The sequence below is a fragment of the Ranitomeya imitator genome, chromosome 7 (genome assembly GCF_032444005.1).
Source record: "Ranitomeya imitator isolate aRanImi1 chromosome 7, aRanImi1.pri, whole genome shotgun sequence".
NCBI classification, from domain to species: Eukaryota; Metazoa; Chordata; class Amphibia; order Anura; family Dendrobatidae; genus Ranitomeya; species Ranitomeya imitator.
The window spans coordinates 137,936,514-137,957,571 of record NC_091288.1 but is presented as its reverse complement, the minus strand read 5'-3'; the positions used below and the strand labels follow the sequence as shown (position 1 = coordinate 137,957,571).

Below are 21,058 nucleotides of genomic sequence, written 5' to 3'. Positions count from 1 at the left end.
GTTATGCCATACTGCTAGCGCAGATGATTCATCTGTGCTAGCGGTGACGGAGCCTCAGATGCTGCAGCCTGCGTCCGAGGCTCATCGCTAGCGCATGCTGATTATGGCATGCATTGGCGATGCGCCCGATAATAGGGGTTAATGGCAGCGTAAACGGACTGCCATAACGCAGTGTGACCGCAGCCTGGAAGATCAGTGGCTCAAAGTCATTTAACCTCTTAAAAACACCAGTGACTTATTGAAATGGCCAAAATTGTCTGCCCACTTTGATGCCAGTTTGGGTGCCCAGAACCCATTTGGGCCAGGCTGGAGATACCTGGTTTTGATGAGTGTGCTCCCTGTTCTATATGTTTGCAGTGTGAGATCAGCGGCCCAAAGTCATTTAACCCTTTCATTAACGTCCTTCGGTGCCCACTGTGATGCCCATTTTTGTGCCAGTTTTATCATTTTTGTAGCTATTTTTAAGTGTATTCATATCAGGGCTCCTCACTGCATTGTGTGTTATTATTGAGATGATTATTTTTTTGTTGTTAAACCTATAAAAAACAGAAAATAAAAAAAAGGGCGAATAAGAAACCAAGTTCAGCCTTGTAGTCGCTTAGCTGTGGTCCCCTCCTGGTATCCTGCTGCGTGGTTTATTATTGTGATTATTTCTCCTTGTTATTATTAATCCTGTACAAAAAGAAAATCCATTTTAGGAATAAGACAGGGGCCGAACAGGGAAGCCCCTCCAGCCTGGGCAGAAGCCCCTCCAGCATGAGCAGAAGCCCCTCCGGCCTGGGCAGAAGCCCCTCCGGCCTGGGCAGAAGCCCCTCCAGCATGAGCAGAAGCCGCTGCCACCCCCGGCCAGCTTCCTGCCAGTCCAGGGCAGAGCCGCAGTAATCCCCGCCCGGCCGCTCCTTGTGCCGCCAATCCTGACACTCGCAGGTGACAGCTGCTGACGATCACCAATCAGGACGGCGCCTCAGCTTTCCTCCGCCTGCAAACACAGCGGATTGTACACAGCGGCTCCTGCACCGTGTACCGGGCGCGGAGGACCGGCCGCACACCACCATTATGATCCGCTTTGGAAGATCGCTAGTGATGAGACGTGTGATTCTGGACGGCCGGCATCTCTGGAGAACATGCGCAGTAAGAGTGAGCGCCGGCAGCAGAGGACGCTCCGGCTATGGCGCAGACGGCAGCAGTAGAGCCGGAAGGTTGTGGGTGACTCCGTTATCCCGAGCCAGGGGCTTCTGCTCCAAACCCGAGGACTCCGCTGAGCAGAAAGGCGCCGAGCAAGTGGCGCCAGAGCCGAGCACGGCCGAGCCCGGGGCGAGTCCTGACCAGGATGACAAGTAAGTACCACGGCGTCACCACGTCATTCCTGGAGGGTGGGGTACATGGTGGGCGTGCAGTGGGCATCACTGTGTAATGTGTCTGTATGAGGGCGTGTATCAGGCTGTGCACATGGAAGGCTGGGGCCTCTGTCATCAGGGATGCGCTATTGATCTGCGCTCACCTCTGACCTCTGCTCCTGGTTGCAGGTCACTTAATGCAGACTGGTCCAGAGTGATGTGTCCTGAGCCCCCCCGGCAGCGTCCTGACTGCCCCACAGCATACGTGGCGCTGGCTGCGTCCTGTGCCCCATGAGCATCCTGAGCCACGGGCACTGGCTCTGTCCTTGACCCCAGGAGCGTCCTAAGCCACAGGCAGCGGCTATTTCCTGGGCCCCGGGAACGTCCTGAGCCACAGGCACTGGCTCTGTCCTTGACCCAGGAGGGTCCTAAGGTACAGGCAGCAACTGTCCTGGACCCCGAGAATGTCCTGAGCCACGGGCACTGGCTCTGTCCTTGACCCCGGGAGCGTCCTAAGCTACAGGCTGCGACTGTGTCCTGGGCCCCGGGAACGTCCTGAGCCACGGGCACTGGCTCTGTCCTTGACCCCGGGAGCGTCCTAAGCTACAGGCTGCGACTGTGTCCTGGGCCCCGGGAACGTCCTGAGCCACGGGCACTGGCTCTGTCCTTGACCCCGGGAGCGTCCTAAGCTACAGGCTGCGACTGTCCTGGACCCCGAGAATGTCCTGAGCCACGGGCACTGGCTCTGTCCTTGACCCCGGGAGCATCCTAAGCTTCAGGCTGCGACTGTCCTGGACCCCGAGAATGTCCTGAGCCACAGGCACTGGCTCTATCCTTGACCCCGGGAGCATCCTAAGCTACAGGCTGCGACTGTCCTGGACCCCGAGAATGTCCTGAGCCACAGGCACTGGCTCTGTCCTTGACCCCGGGGGCATCCTAAGCTACAGGCTGCGACTGTCCTGGACCCCGAGAATGTCCTGAGCCACGGGCACTGGCTCTATCCTTGACCCCGGGAGCATCCTAAGCTACAGGCTGCGACTGTCCTGGACCCCGAGAATGTCCTGAGCCACGGGCACTGGCTCTGTCCTTGACCCCGGGAGCGTCCTAAGCTACAGGCTGCAACTGTGTCCTGGGCCCCGGGAACGTCCTGAGCCACGGGCACTGGCTCTATCCTTGACCCCGGGAGCGTCCTAAGCTACAGGCTGCGACTGTCCTGGACCCCGAGAATGTCCTGAGCCACGGGCACTGGCTCTGTCCTTGACCCCGGGAGCATCCTAAGCTACAGGCTGCGACTGTCCTGGACCCCGAGAATGTCCTGAGCCACGGGCACTGGCTCTATCCTTGACCCCGGGAGCATCCTAAGCTACAGGCTGCGACTGTGTCCTGGGCCCCGAGAATGTCCTGAGCCACGGGCACTGGCTCTATCCTTGACCCCGGGAGCGTCCTAAGCTACAGGCTGCGACTGTCCTGGACCCCGAGAATGTCCTGAGCCACGGGCACTGGCTCTGTCCTTGACCCCGGGAGCATCCTAAGCTACAGGCTGCGACTGTGTCCTGGGCCCCGAGAATGTCCTGAGCCACGGGCACTGGCTCTGTCCTTGACCCCGGGAGCATCCTAAGCTACAGGCTGCGACTGTCCTGGACCCCGAGAATGTCCTGAGCCACGGGCACTGGCTCTATCCTTGACCCCGGGAGCGTCCTAAGCTACAGGCTGCGACTGTCCTGGACCCCGAGAATGTCCTGAGCCACGGGCACTGGCTCTATCCTTGACCCCGGGAGCGTCCTAAGCTACAGGCTGCGACTGTCCTGGACCCCGAGAATGTCCTGAGCCACGGGCACTGGCTCTGTCCTTGACCCCGGGAGCGTCCAAAACTACAGGCAGCGACTGTGTCCTGAGCTCCAGCAATGTCCTGAGCTCCAGGCAACGATGGTGTCCTGTGCCCCGGGAATGTCCTGAGCCACGTGCACTGGCTCTATCCTTGACCCCGGGAGCGTCTTAAGGTGCAGGCAGCGGCTGTTTCCTGGGCTCCGGGAACGTCCTGAGCCACGGGCCCTGGCTCTGTCCTTGACCTCGGGAACGTCCTGCGCTCCAGGCAACGACTGTGCCACAGTCACTGTGGCCTGGGCCCCGGGAACGTCCTGCGCTCCAGGCAACGACTGTGCCACAGTCACTGTGGCCTGGGCCCCGGGAACGTCCTGCGCTCCAGGCAACGACTGTGCCACAGTCACTGTGGCCTGGGCCCCGGGAACGTCCTGCGCTCCAGGCAACGACTGTGCCACAGTCACTGTGGCCTGGGCCCCGGGAACGTCCTGCGCTCCAGGCAACGACTGTGCCACAGTCACTGTGGCCTGGGCCCCGGGAACGTCCTGCGCTCCAGGCAACGACTGTGCCACAGTCACTGTGGCCTGGGCCCCGGGAACGTCCTGCGCTCCAGGCAACGACTGTGCCACAGTCACTGTGGCCTGGGCCCCGGGAACGTCCTGCGCTCCAGGCAACGACTGTGCCACAGTCACTGTGGCCTGGGCCCCGGGAACGTCCTGAGCTCCAGGCAACGGCTGTGTCCTTGGCTCCGGGCATCGGCTGTGTCCTTGGCCCCAGGAGCATCGGCTGTGTCCTGGGCCTAGAGAGCGTATTGTGCTCCGGGCATCGGCTGTGTCCTGGGTCACGGGAACGTCCTGAGCTCCGGATACTGGCTGTGTCCTAGGCCCTGGGAACGTCCTGAGCTCCAGGCATCGGCTGTGTCCTTGGCCTCGGGAGCATGGTAAGCTCTGGGCATCTGCTGTGTCCTGGGCCCCGGGAACGTCCTGAGCCACAGGCCCTGGCTCGGTCCTTTACCCCGTGAACGTCCTGAGCGCCAGGCAGCGACTGTGTCCTGGGCTCCGGGCATCGGTTGTCCTTGGCCCTGGGAGCGCCCTGTGCTCCGGGCATCAGCTGTGTCCTGGGCCCAGAAAACGTCCTGTGCTTCGGGCATCGGCTGTGTCCTGGGCCCAGAGAATGTCCTGTGCTCCGGGCATCGTCACTTAAATACACTCAATACTTGGTTGTGGCTCCTTTTGCATCAATTACTGCATCAATGCGGCGTGGCATGGAGGCGATCAGCCTGTGGCACTGCTGAGGTGTTATGAAAGTCAAGGTTGCTTTGATAGCAGCTTTCATCTTGTCTCCATTGTTGAGTCTGGTGTGTCTCATCTTCCTCTTCACAATACCCCATAGATTCTCTATGGGGTTAAGGTCAGGTGAGTTTGCTGGCCAAACAAGCACACTGATACTATTGTATTTAAACCAGGTATTGGTAGTTCTGGCAGTGTGGACAGGTGCCAAGTCCTGCTGGAAAATTAAGTTTCCATCTCCAAAAAGCTTGTCCGCAGAGGGAATCATGAAGTCCTGCTAGACGGCTGTGCTGACTTTGGTCTTGATAAAACACAGTGGAGTAAGGGTACTGTCACAGTGGCATTTTGATCGCTACGACGGCACGATTCCTGACGTTCCAGCGATATCCTTACGATCTCGCTGTGTCTGACACGCTCCTGCGATCAGGGACCCCGCTGAGAATCGTATGTCGTAGCAGATCATTTGAAACTTTCTTTCGTCGTCTAGTGTCCCGCTGTGGCCGCATGATCGCATGGTGTAACAAAGGTGTGCACGATATTGTATACGATGTGCGCATAGTAACCAACAGCTTCTACATCGCAAATACGTCATGAAGTTATCGCTCCAGCGTCGTGCATTGCAAAGTGTGACAACAGTCTACGACATTGGAGCGATGCTGGAGCGTCACGGATCGTGCTGTCGTAGCGACCAAAGTGCCACTGTGAGACGGCACCCTTACACCAGCAGATGACATGGCTCCCCAAACCATCACTGATTGTGGAAACTTCACACTAGACCTCAAGCAGCTTGGATTGTGTGTGTCTCCACTCTTCCTCCAGACCTTGATTTCCAAATGCACTGCAAAGTTTACTTTCATCTGAAAACAACACCTTTGACCACTGAGCAACAGTCCAGTTCTTTTTCTCTTTGGTCAAGGTAAGACGCTTCTGGCGTTGTCTATTGGTCATGAGTGGCTTGACACAAGGAATGTGACACATGTAGCCTGTGTCCTGGATACATCTGTGTGTGGTGGCTCTTGAAGCAATCACTCCAGCAGCAGTCCACTCCTTGTGAGTCTCCCCTAAATTTTTGAATGGCATATTCTTAACAGTCCTTTCACGGCTGCAGTTATCCCGGTTACTTGTGCACCTTTTTCTACCACTCTTTCCTTCCACTCAGCTTCCCATTAATATGCTTGGATACTGCATTCTGAACAGCCAAGATCTTTAGCAATGACCTTTTGTGGCTTCCCCTCATTGTGGAATGTATTAGTGACTGCCTTCTGGACATTTGTCAAGTCAGCAGTCTTCCCCATGATTGTGGAGCCTACTGAAACAGACTATGGGACAATTTTAAATCTTAGGAAGACTTTGCAGGTGTTTTTTTTTGGTTAATTATTCTAATTTACTGAGATAATGACTTTTGGGTTTTGAGGTCACAACCTCTTTCTAAAACCTGGAGCACCAATTCTGCTATTGAGAAATTTGGATCCACCAAAGCTGTGTAATGGAACAAGACTCTTGATTAAGAACCTGTTTCCACATGTAATTGAGGCAACCATTTTGACAGGATGTGCCACAGGAGAAGATGTTTTCAATCCAACAATTCCTCTCATTCCATCTGATTTGCCTTTTGATTTTAAACACCTCCAGTTTCCTGTTCGACTGGCATTTGCTGTGTCCATCAACAAGGCTCAGGGACAGTCCTTGATAGTACCGTAGTTGGAATTGATTTACAATCTCCATGCTTTTCTCATGGTCAACTTTATGTGGCCTGTTCAAGAGTTGGAACAGCCAAAAATCTTTTTGTATTTGCACCTGAAGGAAAAACTAAGAATGTCGTTTATCAAAAGGCTCTCGAATAAGTAGTAGAAGATTACTTCACATTACTTGGCCAATTTAGTTAAATCTGTTTGGAATATCTCTGGTGTTGAAATATATGTTGTAAAATGCCTCTTTTAGCTTAGTTTTTGCCTTTTAATAATTACATTTTTATCTATTTGTTTTGTGTTTTTTGTGTGCATAATAAATTTTTGTTAACACATTCTATTTTGCTAACAGCAGTTAACCCGGGCAAAGCCGGGTAGTACAGCTAGTATGCTAATAAAACTACGTATTTGGTATCTCCTCATCCACAACGACCCGACCTATGAAACTGTCCTACTAGATAACCCCTTTAGTGAACACCATAAAAACAAATACTGTATATACTCGAGTATAAGCCGAGAGTTTCAGCCCAAATTTTTGGGCTGAAAGTGCCCCTCTCGGCTTATACTCGAGTCAAGGTGGGTGGCAGGGTCGGCGGGTGAGGGGGAGAGGGCGCTGAGGCATACCTGCTTCCAGCGATCCTGGTGCTCCCCGCCTGTCCCACGGTCTTCTGTGCTGCAGCTTCTTCCCCTCTTCAGCGGTCACGTGGGACCGCTCATTAGAGAAATGAATAGGCGGCTCCACCTCCCATAGGGGTGGAGCCGCCTATTCATTTCTCTAATCAGCGGTAACGGTGACCGATGAAAGAGGAAGAAGCTGCGGCACCGAAGACCAGCTGTGCGGGAGAAGGAGCCGGACGCCGGGACCAGGTAAGTATGCAATATTCACCTGTCCGCGTTCCAGCCGCCGGGCGCCGCTCCATCTTCCCGGCGTCGCTCCGCTCTGACTGTGCAGGTCAGAGGGCCCGATGACGCATATAGTGTGCGCGGCGCCCTCTGCCTGATCAGTCAGTGCGGAGACACGCCGGGACCGGACGCTGGGAGCTGCAAGCAAGAAAGGTGAGTATGTGTTTTTTTTTTTTTTTTTATTGCAGCAGCAGCACAGATTTATACGGAGCACCTATGGGGAAATATGAACGGTGCAGAGCACTGTATGGGGCACAGCTATGAGGAAATATGAACGGTGCAGAGCATATAGGGCACAGATATGGGGAAATATGAACGGTGCAGAGCACTATATGGGGCACAGATATGGGGAAATATGAACGGTGCAGAGCACTATATGGGGCACAGATATGGGGAAATATGAACGGTGCAGAGCACTATATGGCACAGCTATGGGGCAATAATGAATGGTGCAGAGCACTATATGGCACAGCTATGGGGCAATAATGAACGGTGCAGAGCACTATATGGCACAGCTATGGGGCAATAATGAACGGTGCAGAGCACTATATGGCACAGCTATGGGGCAATAATGAACGGTGCAGAGCACTATATGGCACAGCTATGGGGCAATAATGAACGGTGCAGAGCACTATATGGCACAGCTATGGGGAAATAATGAACGGTGCAGAGCACTATATGGCACAGCTATGGGGAAATAATGATCTATTTTTGTTTTTGAAATTCACCGGTAAATGCTGCATTTCCACCCTAGGCTTATACTCGAGTCAATACGTTTTCCCAGTTTTTTGTGGCAAAATTAGGGGGGTCGGCTTATACTCGAGTCGGCTTATACTCGAGTATATACGGTACATAAAAAACAAGGCAAAAAACTATTGTTTATTTTTTTTCTTCCACATTCCATTAATTTCTGTGACGCACCTGAATGGTTAATAAACTTCTTGAGTATGGGTTTGAGCACCTTAAGGGGTGCAGTTTTTAGACTGATGCCACCTTTGGGTATTTCTATCATATGGGGCGCTCAAAGTGATGTGGTCGCTAATAATAAAAAAAAAAAAATTGTAATTTTTGTGTTTCTTTCTAAATGAGAAACCGCTTACCAACGTTTAGCCCTAATCATTTCCTAACAAAAAAAAGAAGTTCAAAAAATTGTGCTTATGTAAATTAGACATGTGGGAAATGTTGTTTTATAAGCTCTTATAATATAATTTTTTATTTTAATTTTTTTTTTTGTTCACAAATAAACAGATCATATCAAGCAAATTTTACCACGATCATGCAGTACAATTAGTCAAGAAAAAACAGTCTCAATCAGTGGGATCCACTAAAGCGTTCCAAAGTTATGATCTGTGGTCAGAATTGAAACAATTGGCCTGGTCAGAAGGTGAAACGGGCTTTGGGGTGAAGGGGTTAATCTACTGTATATCCATCCATTCCAAATAATGTTGCAGTTTCCAGTCTTAAATATTTTTATTTATTTTTTTTAAATTTAGTACCTACAAGATTGAGATTCAATTTTTCATCAATTCAGTGGTTTCTTTTCTATTGACGCGCAATTATTTTTCATTTGACAATTTTTTTTTTTTTATAAACTTCGGGAGTTAGCATGTGGGGAAAATGCCCTTGCTGGCAAATATAGTGGTAGCAGTTTGGGAAGGAAAATATTTGTTCAGTGATAATTTCGGATAGAATTGAATTCTATGGATGTTATATAGATGACCTGATTATGATTTGGAAAGGTACTATGTAGGGAGTAGATAATTTCAATACTTAAATTAATAACCATGAACTGAATCTAAAATTCACACATGTTCTAATGTTGGACAAAATCTAATGCCTTCACACCTCATTAATGGACCATCTACAGTATATATGAAATCTATTACCATCTCCCAGTAGAGTTGAGCGACCTTGACCTTTTTAGAGTCGAGCCGGGTTTCGCGAAACCCGACTATCTCAAAAGTCGGGTCGAGTGAAATCGGCCGATTATGACGTAAAGTCGGGATCGACCGAAACACGAAACCCAATGCAAGTCAATAGGGCAGCATAGTCGGCAGTGAGTGGGGGCCAGGAAAACACCTAGAGTGCCCATTTTAATGTCAAAACCATCCATTCTTCTTAATGAAGCTTGTCAAGCGCAATTTACCTTATAATAATTGGAAGGCATTTGAAATTGGGGTTCATTTGGCTAAAGTTATGGTGGGTAGGGCTGGTTCAAGTAATTAGTGGGCCCAGGAAATCTGGACCACGTCACGGCAGTGGAGCAGGGAGCGGTAAGTATTTCAACTTTGCAAGTGCTGTGAACCTGAGCAAGCAGGGGGGGCCTACTCGTTGGCATTGGCACTGGCACAGGGCCCCTCAAAGTACAGCGGTGTGTTTGCACGGCGGGGGCGCCTCCCACCGGCAGCAACACTTTTGCGTACTATGAGAGGCCCTGTGCCAGTGACGTCGCCAACTAGTATTCCTCCCCCCACCTGATGAAGGAACCTGCACTTTCATCTGCACCTTCCTCTTTGTCCCCGTGTAAGGTGGTATGGTATGCGGGAAGGGGGACCTGACTTTCAGCAGGGTCACAATCTTGCAGTGTAGCGTGCACGGGAAATGTTGCGTTATGGGTCAATGTACCAGCAGACTCATCTATCACTGGCTGGGCAATGGGCAGGATGAGGAGGAAACACAGATATAGGCCCAAAGAATAAAGTGGGATAAATGCAGTTCAAAATTGGTAACACAGGAATAACCAGGGGGCATTGCAGTGGAGGACAACTGGAATGAGAGGCTGACACAGAGAGTAGGCCCAAATCAGTAAGTAGTCGAAATGCAGTTCAAAATTGGCAACAGTAGTAAACAGGCGGCACAGCTTTGTTCAGTGGAGGAGAACAGCAAGGAGTGGCAGACACCGATAGTAGGCCCCAAACCAACTAGTACGCCAAATGCAGTTGTTCCGTTTAACCACAATTTAATGAGAGCCTGAAGATAGAAGTTCAGGAAAGGCAACCTGGAGAACACCTTGGAGTGGAACACACCATCTCTCTACACCCCATACCCAATTTGTAGGCCTAATGCAGCGTAGTTTCCAACAACTACTAAACGAGAGCATGATGATCGAAGCATTGGCGAGGAAACCTGGGGAACACCTTGGAGTGGAACACACCATCTCTCTACACCCCATACCCAATTTGTAGGCCTAATGCAGCGTAGTTTCCAACAACTACTAAACGAGAGCCGGAAGATCGAAGCTCAGGAAAGGCAACCTGGAGAACACCTTGGAGTGGAACACACCATCTCTCTACACCCCATACCCAATTTGTAGGCCTAATGCAGCGTAGTTTCCAACAACTACTAAACGAGAGCCGGAAGATTGAAGCTCAGGAAAGGCAACCTGGGGAACACCTTGGAGTGGAACACACCATCTCTCTACACCCCATACCCAATTTGTAGGCCTAATGCAGTGTAGTTTCCAAGAACTACTAAACGAGAGCCGGAAGATCGAAGCTCAGGAAAGGCAACCTGGAGAACACCTTGGAGTGGAACACACCATCTCTCTACACCCCATACCCAATTTGTAGGCCTAATGCAGTGTAGTTTCCAAGAACTACTAAACGAGAGCCGGAAGATCGAAGCTCAGGAAAGGCAACCTGGAGAACACCTTGGAGTGGAACACACCATCTCTCTACACCCCATACCCAATTTGTAGGCCTAATGCAGTGTAGTTTCCAAGAACTACTAAACGAGAGCCGGAAGATCGAAGCTCAGGAAAGGCAACCTGGAGAACACCTTGGAGTGGAACACACCATCTCTCTACACCCCATACCCAATTTGTAGGCCTAATGCAGTGTAGTTTCCAAGAACTACTAAACGAGAGCCGGAAGATCGAAGCTCAGGAAAGGCAACCTGGAGAACACCTTGGAGTGGAACACACCATCTCTCTACACCCCATACCCAATTTGTAGGCCTAATGCAGCGTAGTTTCCAACAACTACTAAACGAGAGCATGATGATCGAAGCATTGGCGAGGAAACCTGGGGAACACCTTGGAGTGGAACACACCATCTCTCTACACCCCATACCCAATTTGTAGGCCTAATGCAGCGTAGTTTCCAACAACTACTAAACGAGAGCATGAAGATCGAAGCATTGGCGAGGAAACCTGGGGAACACCTTGGAGTGGAACACACCATCTCTCTACACCCCATACCCAATTTGTAGGCCTAATGCAGCGTAGTTTCCAACAACTACTAAACGAGAGCATGAAGATCGAAGCATTGGCGAGGAAACCTGGGGAACACCTTGGAGTGGAACACACCATCTCTCTACACCCCATACCCAATTTGTAGGCCTAATGCAGCGTAGTTTCCAACAACTACTAAACGAGAGCCGGAAGATCGAAGCTCAGGAAAGGCAACCTGGAGAACACCTTGGAGTGTAACACACCATCTCTCTCCACCCCATACCCAATTTGTAGGCCTAATGCAGCCTACTTTCCGACAACTACTAAACGAGAGCATGAAGATCGAAGCTCAGGAAAGGCAACCTGGGGAACACCTTGGAGTGTAACAAACCCTCTCTCTACACCACGGAAGGGCTGATTCTTAGGAAGGAAGGCTGTCGGAAAGAAGCAGGGCGCGTCCGAGGGTGATTATATTCTTATTAGGTATATACTCACCCTCGGACGCGCCCTGCTTCTTTATTTGTAATGAATGTTTATTTGCAATGTGGTTTTGACTTACTCTATTTTTTTGGTAAATAATGATTTTATTATTTTCATTGTTTTGCATCTTCTTGACAATAATATAAAGAAGACGCGACAGGACAACACTCGGTGGATGCCATATCTGTGTTTTAAATTGAAAAAACCTTTCAGTTAACTACTTGCAGGAGAAAGTTATTGTAGCTGGTGGCCATTTTTAGTACTGTACCAGATTTTTGTTGTATGTGTTTGTTTTTAATGTTAAAATGTCTGCATTTGATATCTCTCCAGTATTTTCTTTTTTATAAGCAAAATACTTATTTTTATATTTTCTGATGTTGGTTCCAGGGGAACACGGGCAGCAGTGGTGTGGTCAGTGGAGGACTAGTGGAAGGAGTGACCGCAGACAGGCATCGAAGGCCTAAAATAATAACACATGGCTGTAGGCAATTTTAAATTGGTTCCAGGGGTACACGGGCAGCAGTGGTGTGGTCAGTGGAGGCCTAGTGGAAGGAGTGACCGCAGACAGGCATCGAAGGCCTAAAATAATAACACATGGCTGTAGGCAATTTTAAATTGGTTCCAGGGGTACACGGGCAGCAGTGGTGTGGTCAGTGGAGGCCTAGTGGAAGGAGTGACCGCAGACAGGCATCGAAGGCCTAAAATAATAACACATGGCTGTAGGCAATTTTAAATTGGTTCCAGGGGTACACGGGCAGCAGTGGTGTGGTCAGTGGAGGCCTAGTGGAAGGAGTGACCGCAGACAGGCATCGAAGGCCTAAAATAAAAAAATTGGGCAGGCTGTAGGCAATTTTAAATTGGTTCCAGGGGTACACGGGCAGCAGTGGTGTGGTCAGTGGAGGCCTAGTGGAAGGAGTGACCGCAGACAGGCTTCGAAGGCCTAACATAACAAAAATGTCAATACAATGGTATTGTCAGTGGCAGGCATTGAAGGATGTCAGCGCATAGACTAAACATTGGTGGAGCTGTGAGATAATTTTGCAAGTGGTAGAGCACTGTTTGAGCTGGGGGGGGGGGGGAACTGTCTTGTGGCCGGCGGTACAGGCCCAGGGCCCCTCATATTACAACGGTGTGTCTGACGTTGGGTGCGCACCACCACCGCCAGAGACACTTTATTGTACTAGGAGGGACCCAGTGGCAGTGCCGTCGACCAAAAGCGGGCACACCCACCTCTTCAGACAAACAGCACTCTCACGGGTGCTGTCGCCAAGTGTCGATACCACGGCCCCGTGTGGGGAGTTTGGCCATTTAGTGAGGTGTAAACATGTCGTATGCTGGACAATCAGGTGCAGAAAATTACGAGATTGGAAAAGGCATTCAGAATAGTCCACAGGCAAGACCTTTTCATAGGAAAGCTAGGTGTCAGCTGGGCAAGGTGGGGCAAAAGATTTCGAAATCCAGTTGTGGTTCATTTTAATGAAGGTTAGATCATCTACATTTTGGGTAGCCAGACGAGTCCTTTTTTCTGTTAGTATTGAACCTGCAGCACTGAATACTCTTTCTGATAGGACACTAGCTGCCGGGCAAGCAAGCTCCTGCAATACATATTCTGCCAATTCTGGCCAGGTTTCTAATTTTGATGCCCAGTAATCAAATGGGAATGACGGTTGAGGGAGAACATCGATAAGGGATGAAAAATAGTTTGTAACCATACTGGACAAATGTTGTCTCCTGTCACTTTGAATTGATGCTGCAGTACCTGTCCTGTCTGCGGTCATAGCAAAATCACTCCACAACCTGGTCAGAAAACCCCTCTGGCCAACGCCACTTCTGATTTCTGCCCCTCTAACTCCTCTGGTCTGCTGGCCCCTGCAGCTCGTGTGAGAACGATCACGGGCGCTGTGTGCAGGGAATGCCAGAAGCAAACGGTCAACAAGAGTTGATTGTTTGGTTGCTAATATTAGTTCCAAGTTCTCATGTGGCATTATATTTTGCAATTTGCCTTTATAGTGAGGATCAAGGAGGCAGGCCAACCAGTAATCGTCATCGTTCATCATTTTAGTTATGCGTGTGTCCCTTTTGAGGATACGTAAGGCATAATCCGCCATGTGGGCCAAAGTTCCAGTTCTCAAATCTGCGGTTGTGCTTGGTTGAGGGGCAGTTCCAGGCAAATCCACGTCACTTGTGTCCCTCCAAAAACCAGAACCCGGCCTTGCCGCGCCACCAATTTCCAGTGGCCCCGGAAAAGCTTCCTCATTAAAAATATAATCATCCCCATCATCCTCCTCGTCCTCCTCCTCCTCTTCGCCCGCTAACTCGTCCTGTACACTGCCCTGGCCAGACAATGGCTGACTGTCATCAAGGCTTTCCTCTTCCTCAGCTGCAGACGCCTGATCGTTTATGTGCGTCAAACTTTGCATCAGCAGACGCATTAGGGGGATGCTCATGCTTATTATGGCGTTGTCTGCACTAACCAGCCGTGTGCATTCCTCAAAACACTGAAGGACTTGACACATGTCTTGAATCTTCGACCACTGCACACCTGACAACTCCATGTCTGCCATCCTACTGCCTGCCCGTGTATGTGTATCCTCCCACAAAAACATAACAGCCCGCCTCTGTTCGCACAGTCTCTGAAGCATGTGCAGTGTTGAGTTCCACCTTGTTGCAAAGTCTATGATTAGGCGATGCTGGGGAAGGTTCAAAGAACGCTGATAGGTCTGCATACGGCTGGAGTGTACGGGCGAACGGCGGATATGTGAGCAAAGTCCACGCACTTTGAGGAGCAGGTCGGATAACCCCGGATAACTTTTCAGGAAGCACTGCACCACCAGGTTTAAGGTGTGAGCCAGGCAAGGAATGTGTTTCAGTTGGGAAAGGGAGATGGCAGCCATGAAATTCCTTCCGTTATCACTCCCTACCTTGCCTGCCTCAAGATCTACAGTGCCCAGCCACGACTGCGTTTCTTTCTGCAAGAACTCGGACAGAACTTCCGCGGTGTGTCTGTTGTCGCCCAAACACTTCATAGCCAATAAAGCCTGCTGACGTTTGCCAGTAGCTGCCCCATAATGGGAGACCTGGTGTGCAACAGTGGCAGCTGCGGATGGAGTGGTTGTGCGACTGTGGTCTGTGGACGAGCTCTCGCTTCTGCAGGAGGACGAAGAGGAGGAGGAGGGGGTGCGAACGGCTACAGCCAACTGTTTCCTAGACCGTTGGCTAGGCAGAACTGTCCCAAACTTGCTGTCCCCTGTGGACCCTGCATCCACCACATTTATCCAGTGTGCCGTGATGGACACGTAACGTCCCTGGCCATGCCTACTGGTCCATGCATCTGTTGTCAGGTGCACCTTTGTGCTCACAGATTGCCTGAGTGCATGGATGATGCGCTCTTTAACATGCTGGTGGAGGGCTGGGATGGCTTTTCTGGAAAAAAGGTGTCGACTGGGTAGCTCGTAGCGTGGTACAGCATAGTCCATCAGGGCTTTGAAAGCTTCGCTTTCAACTAACCGGTAGGGCATCATCTCTAACGAGATTAGTCTAGCTATGTGTGCGTTCAAACCCTGTGTACGCGGATGCGAGGCTAAGTACTTCCTTTTTCTAACCATAGTCTCATGTAGGGTGAGCTGGACTGGAGAGCTGGAGATCGTGGAACTAGCGGGGGTGCCGGTGGACATGGCAGACTGAGAGACGGTGGGAGATGGTATTGTTGCCGCCGGTGCCCTAGATGCAGTGTTTCCTACTACGAAACTGGTGATTCCCTGACCCTGACTGCTTTGGCCTGGCAAAGAAACCTGCACAGATACTGCAGGTGGTGCGGAAAATGGTGGCCCTACACTGCCGGAAGGGATGTTGCGTTGCTGACTAGCTTCATTGGCCGAGGGTGCTACAACCTTAAGGGACGTTTGGTAGTTAGTCCAGGCTTGCAAATGCATGGTGGTTAAATGTCTATGCATGCAACTTGTATTGAGACTTTTCAGATTCTGTCCTCTGCTTAAGGTAGTTGAACATTTTTGACAGATGACTTTGCGCTGATCAATTGGATGTTTAAAAAAAATGCCAGACTGCACTCTTTCTAGCATCGGATACCTTTTCAGGCATTGCAGACTGAGCTTTAACCGGATGGCCACGCTGTCCTCCAACAGGTTTTGGCTTTGCCACGCGTTTTGGGCAAGATACGGGCCCGGCAGATAGAACCTGTTGCGATGTTGATTCCTGCTGCGGCCCCTCCTCCTCCGCTTCAGAACTGCTGCCGCCTGCACCCTGTTCCCCCAATGGCTGCCAATCGGGGTCAAGAACTGGGTCATCTATTACCTCTTCTTGTAGCTCGTGTGCAACTTCGTCTGTGTCACCGTGTCGGTCGGTGGTATAGCGTTCGTGATGGGGCAACATAGTCTCATCAGGGTCTGATTCTTGATCATTACCCTGCGAGGGCAATGTTGTGGTCTGAGTCAAAGGACCAGCATAGTAGTCTGGCTGTGGCTGTGCATCAGTGCACTCCATGTCAGATTCAACTTGTAATGGGCATGGCCTGTTAACTGCTTCACTTTCTAAGCCAGGGACGGTATGTGTAAAGAGCTCCATGGAGTAACCCGTTGTGTCGCCTGCTGCATTCTTCTCTGTTGTTGTTTTTGCTGAAGAGGACAAGGAAGCGACTTGTCCCTGACCGTGAACATCCACTAACGACGCGCTGCTTTGACATTTACCAGTTTCACGAGAGGAGGCAAAAGAGCTAGAGGCTGAGTCAGCAAGATAAGCCAAAACTTGCTCTTGCTGCTCCGGCTTTAAAAGCGGTTTTCCTACTCCCAGAAAAGGGAGCGTTCGAGGCCTTGTGTAGCCAGACGACGAACCTGGCTCCACAGCTCCAGACTTAGGTGCAATATTTTTTTTCCCACGACCAGCTGATGCTCCACCACTACCACTACCCTCATTACCAGCTGACAATGAACGCCCCCGGCCACGACCTCTTCCACCATACTTCCTCATTGTTTTAAAAACGTAAACAAGCTAACGGTATTTGTTGCTGTCACACAAATTACACGGTGAGCTATAACTTCAGTATGATTTAGCTACCCCTTTACAGGTGAGTGAGACCACAACGAAAATCAGGCACAATGTTACACACTCTGTTGTTGGTGGCAACAAATGAGAGAGATGCCACACACGCAGGACTGTCACTGAAGCACAAATTTAAATATTAATCTCCCACTGATTTGATTTTTTTTTTTTTCAGGGAGACTTTAGGAAAAAAAATAATAGAATAAAATGATTTTTTCATGGAGAATTTAGAAAACAAATAAAACAAAAAAAGGCTTTCTATGGCCCACTGAGTGAGAGATGACGCACACAGGAGTCAGGAGTGGCACACAAGCCCAGAGGCCAATATTTTTCTCCCACTGATTGATGTAGTGATTTTTTTCAGGTAGATTTTGGAACCCAAATCAAGCTAAAAAAATAATAGGCTTTCTATGGCCCACAATTGGAGAGAGAGAGAGAGATGGCACACCCAGGAGTCAAGACTGGCACACAAGCAGAAAGGGCAATATTAATCTCCCACTGATTTGTTTTTTTTTTTTTTTTTTCAGGGAGACTTTAGGAAAAAAAAATAATAGAATACAATGATTTTTTCAGGAAGAATTTAGAAACCAAATAAAATAAAATGATTTTTTCAGGGAGAATTTAGAAAACAAATAAAACAAAAAAAGGCTTTCTATGGCCCACTGAGTGAGAGATGACGCACACAGGAGTCAGGAGTGGCACACAAGCCCAGAGGCCAATATTAATCTCCCACTTTTTTTTTTTGTTCCAGGGAAAATTTATAAACCCAATAAAAAAATAATAAATAGGCTTTCTATGGCCCACTATCAGAGAGAGAGAGAGATGGCACGCTTAGGACTGGCACACAAGCCCAAAGGCCAATATTAATCTCCCTTTTTTTTTTAAGGGAGAATTTATAAAACAAAAAAAAAAAAATAAATAGGCTTTCTATGGCCCACTATTTGTGAGAGAGATGGCACGCTCAGGACTGGCACACAAGGCCAGAGGCCAATATTAATCTCCCACTTTTTTTTTTTTGGTTCCAGGGAAAATTTATAAACCCAATAAAAAAAATAATAAATAGGCTTTCTATGGCCCACTATCTGAGAGAGAGAGATGGCACGCTTAGGACTGGCACCCAAGCCCAAAGGCCAATATTAATCTCCCACTGATTGATTTATTGATTTTTTTCAGGTAGAATTTAGAACCCAAATAAAGCAAAAAAAAAATAAAAAAATGGGCTTTCTATGGCCCACTGAGTGAGTGATGATGCACACAGGAGTCAGGAGTGGCACACAAGCCCTGAGGCCAATATTTTTCTCCCACTGATTGATGTAGTGATTTTTTCAGGTAGATTTTATAACCCAAATCAAGCAAAAAAATAAATAGGCTTTCTATGGCCCACTGAGTGAGAGATGGCACACACAGGGATGGCACTCTAGCAGAAATGTCAATCTTAATCTCCCACAAAAAAAAAAAAAAAAACAGGGAGTGTCCTTCAATTACTATCTCCCTGCAGTAATCTCAGCCAGGTATGGCAGGCAGCAATAAGGAGTGGACTGATGCACAAATTAAATAAAAAGTGTGTACAAACAAAAAAGATAGCTGTGCAGAAAGGAAGGAACAAGAGGATTTGTGCTTTGAAAAATGCAGTTGGTTTGCACAGCGGCGTACACACAGCAATGCAGCTATCAGGGAGCCTTCTAGGGCAGCCCAATGAGCTACAACACTGAGGGGGAAAAAAAAAAAAAAAATGTAGCTTCCACTGTCCCTGCACACCGAAGGTGGTGTTGGGCAGTGGAAATCGCTACAGCACAAGCGGTTTGGTGGTTAATAGACCCTGCCTAACGCTATCCCTGCTTCTGACGAAGCGGCAGCAACCTCTCCCTAAGCTCAGATCAGCAGCAGTAACATGGCGGTCGGCGGGAACTCCCCTTTATAGCCCCTGTGACGCCGCAGACAGCAAGCCAATCACTGCAATGCCCTTCTCTAAGATGGTGGGGACCAGGACCTATGTCATCACGCTGCCCACACTCTGCGTTTACCTTCATTGGCTGAGAAATGGCGCTTTTCGCGTCATTGAAACGCGACTTTGGCGCGAAAGTCGCGTACCGCATGGCCGACCCCGCACAGGGGTCGGATCGGGTTTCATGAAACCCGACTTTGCCAAAAGTCGGCGACTTTTGAAAATGAACGACCCATTTCGCTCAACCCTATCTCCCACTACAGAAAACCAAAAGATACAAATTTTATATTTGAAGAGCATTCATTTCATGGAGCCTGTGTTATTAATAACATTCCATCAGGAGCATTAGTAAGAACAAAGATAAATTGTTCATCCCAAGAATGACATGCAAACTAGATGACATGCAAACTAGAATCTGAGATGGACACAAACCAATAGGATATACACAATGATCCCTGAAAAGAGCAGAATTGGTCATAAATAACATGAAGAGAGAAAAACTATTGAACAGATAAAAAGGGAAAAAAAAAACAGACAAGAAAAACTTAACCCCTTTACCCCCAAGGGTGGTTTGCACCTTAATGACCGGGGCAATTTTTACAATTCTGACCACTGTCCCTTTATCAGGTAATAACTCTGGAATGCTTCAACGGATCCTGGTGATTCTGACATTGTTTTCTCGTATATTGTAACTCACGATAGTGGTAAAATTTATTTGATATTACCTGCGTTTACTTGTGAAAAAAAATGGAAACTTTGAATTTTTATGCTCTTAAATCACAGAGATATGTCACACAAAATACTTAATAAGTAACATTTCCCACATGTCTACTTTACATCAGCACAATTTTGGAACCAGAATTTTTTTGTTAGAGAGGTATAAGGGTTAAAAGTTGATCAGCAATTTCTTATTTTTACAACACCATTTTTTTAGGGACCACATCACATTTGCAGTCATTTTGAGGGGTCTATATGATAGAAAATAACCAAGTGTGACACCATTCTAAAAACTGCACCCTTCAAGGTTCTCAAACCACATTCAAGAAGTTTATTAACCCTTCAAGTGTTTCACAGGAATTTTTGGGATGTTTAAAAAAAAAAAAATACAAAAAAATGAACATTGAACTTTTTTTCACAAACAATTTACTTCAGCTCCAATTTGTTTTATTCTACAAGGGCAACAGGCGAAAATGGATCCCAAAAATTGTATAATTTGTCCTGAGTACGCCGATACCCCATATGTGGGGGTAAACCACTTTTTGGGCGCATGGGAGAGCTCGGAAGGGAAGGAGCGCTGTTTGACTTTTCAATGAAAAATTGACTGGAATCGAGATGGGATGCCATGTTGGGTTTTGGAGAGCCCCTGATGTGTCTAAACATTGAAACCCCCACAAGTGACACCATTTTGGATAGTAGACCCCCTGAGGAACTTATCTAGATGTGTGGTGAGCACTTTGACCCTCCAAGTGCTTCACATTAGTTTATAATGCAGAGCCATAGGAATAAAAAATCACTTTTTCACAAATGATCTTTTTTTCCCCCAATTTTTATTTTCCCAAGGGTAAGAGAAGAAATTGTACACCAAAAGTTGTTGTGCAATTTGTCCTGAGTATGCCAATACCCGATATGTTGGGGTAAACTACCGTTGGGGCGCATGGCAGAGCTCGGAAGGGAAGGAGCTTCGTTTGACTTTTCAATACAAAATTGACTTTAATTGAGATGGGACACCATGTCGCGTTTGGATAGCCCCTGATGTGCCTAAACATTGAAACCCCCAACAAGTGACACCATTTTGGAAAGTAGACCCCCTAAGGAATTTATCTAGATGTGTTGTGAGAGCTTTGAACCCCCAAGTGTTTCACTACAGTTTATAACGCAGAGCCGTGAAAATAAAAATTCTTTTTTTTCACAAAAATTATTTTTTAGCCCCCAGTTTGTATTTTCCTAAGGGTAACAGGAGAAATTGGACCCCAAAAGTTGTTGTCCAATTTGTCCTGAGTACGCTGATACCCTATACAGTACAGACCAAAAGTTTGGACACACCTTCTCATTTAAAGATTTTTCTGTGTTTTCATGACTATGAAAATTGTAAATTCACACTGAAAGCATCAAAACTATGAATTAACACACGTGGAATTATAGACTTAATTTCAGTTGTTTCACACTTTTTTGTTATGTCTTATATTCTAGGTTCTTCAAAGTAGCCACCTTTTGCTTTGATGACTGCTTTGCACTATCTTGGCTTTCTCTTAATGAGCTTCAAGAGGTAGTCACCGTAAATGGTCTTCCAACAATCTTGGAGTTCCCAGAGATGCTTAGCACTTGTTGGCCCTTTTGCCTTCACTCTCCGGTCCAGCTCACCCCAAACT

The 21,058-nt window shown here is 48.4% G+C and overlaps 1 protein-coding gene across 2 annotated transcripts in view; it reads left to right on the top strand.

Moving 5' to 3' along the window:
* Window positions 1-934: 934 nt before the first annotated feature.
* GLS (glutaminase) overlaps window positions 935-21,058 on the top strand; it is a 618,398-nt gene continuing 598,274 nt past the window's right edge. Inside the window, exon 1 of one of the 2 annotated variants that reach the window (XM_069733841.1) lies at window positions 935-1,337. In XM_069733841.1, coding sequence (XP_069589942.1) covers window positions 1,057-1,337 — 281 coding nt within the window. In that variant the 5' untranslated portion in view covers window positions 935-1,056. The remainder of the gene's footprint in view (window positions 1,338-21,058) is intronic. The other variant, XM_069733840.1, reaches the window with a different exon arrangement.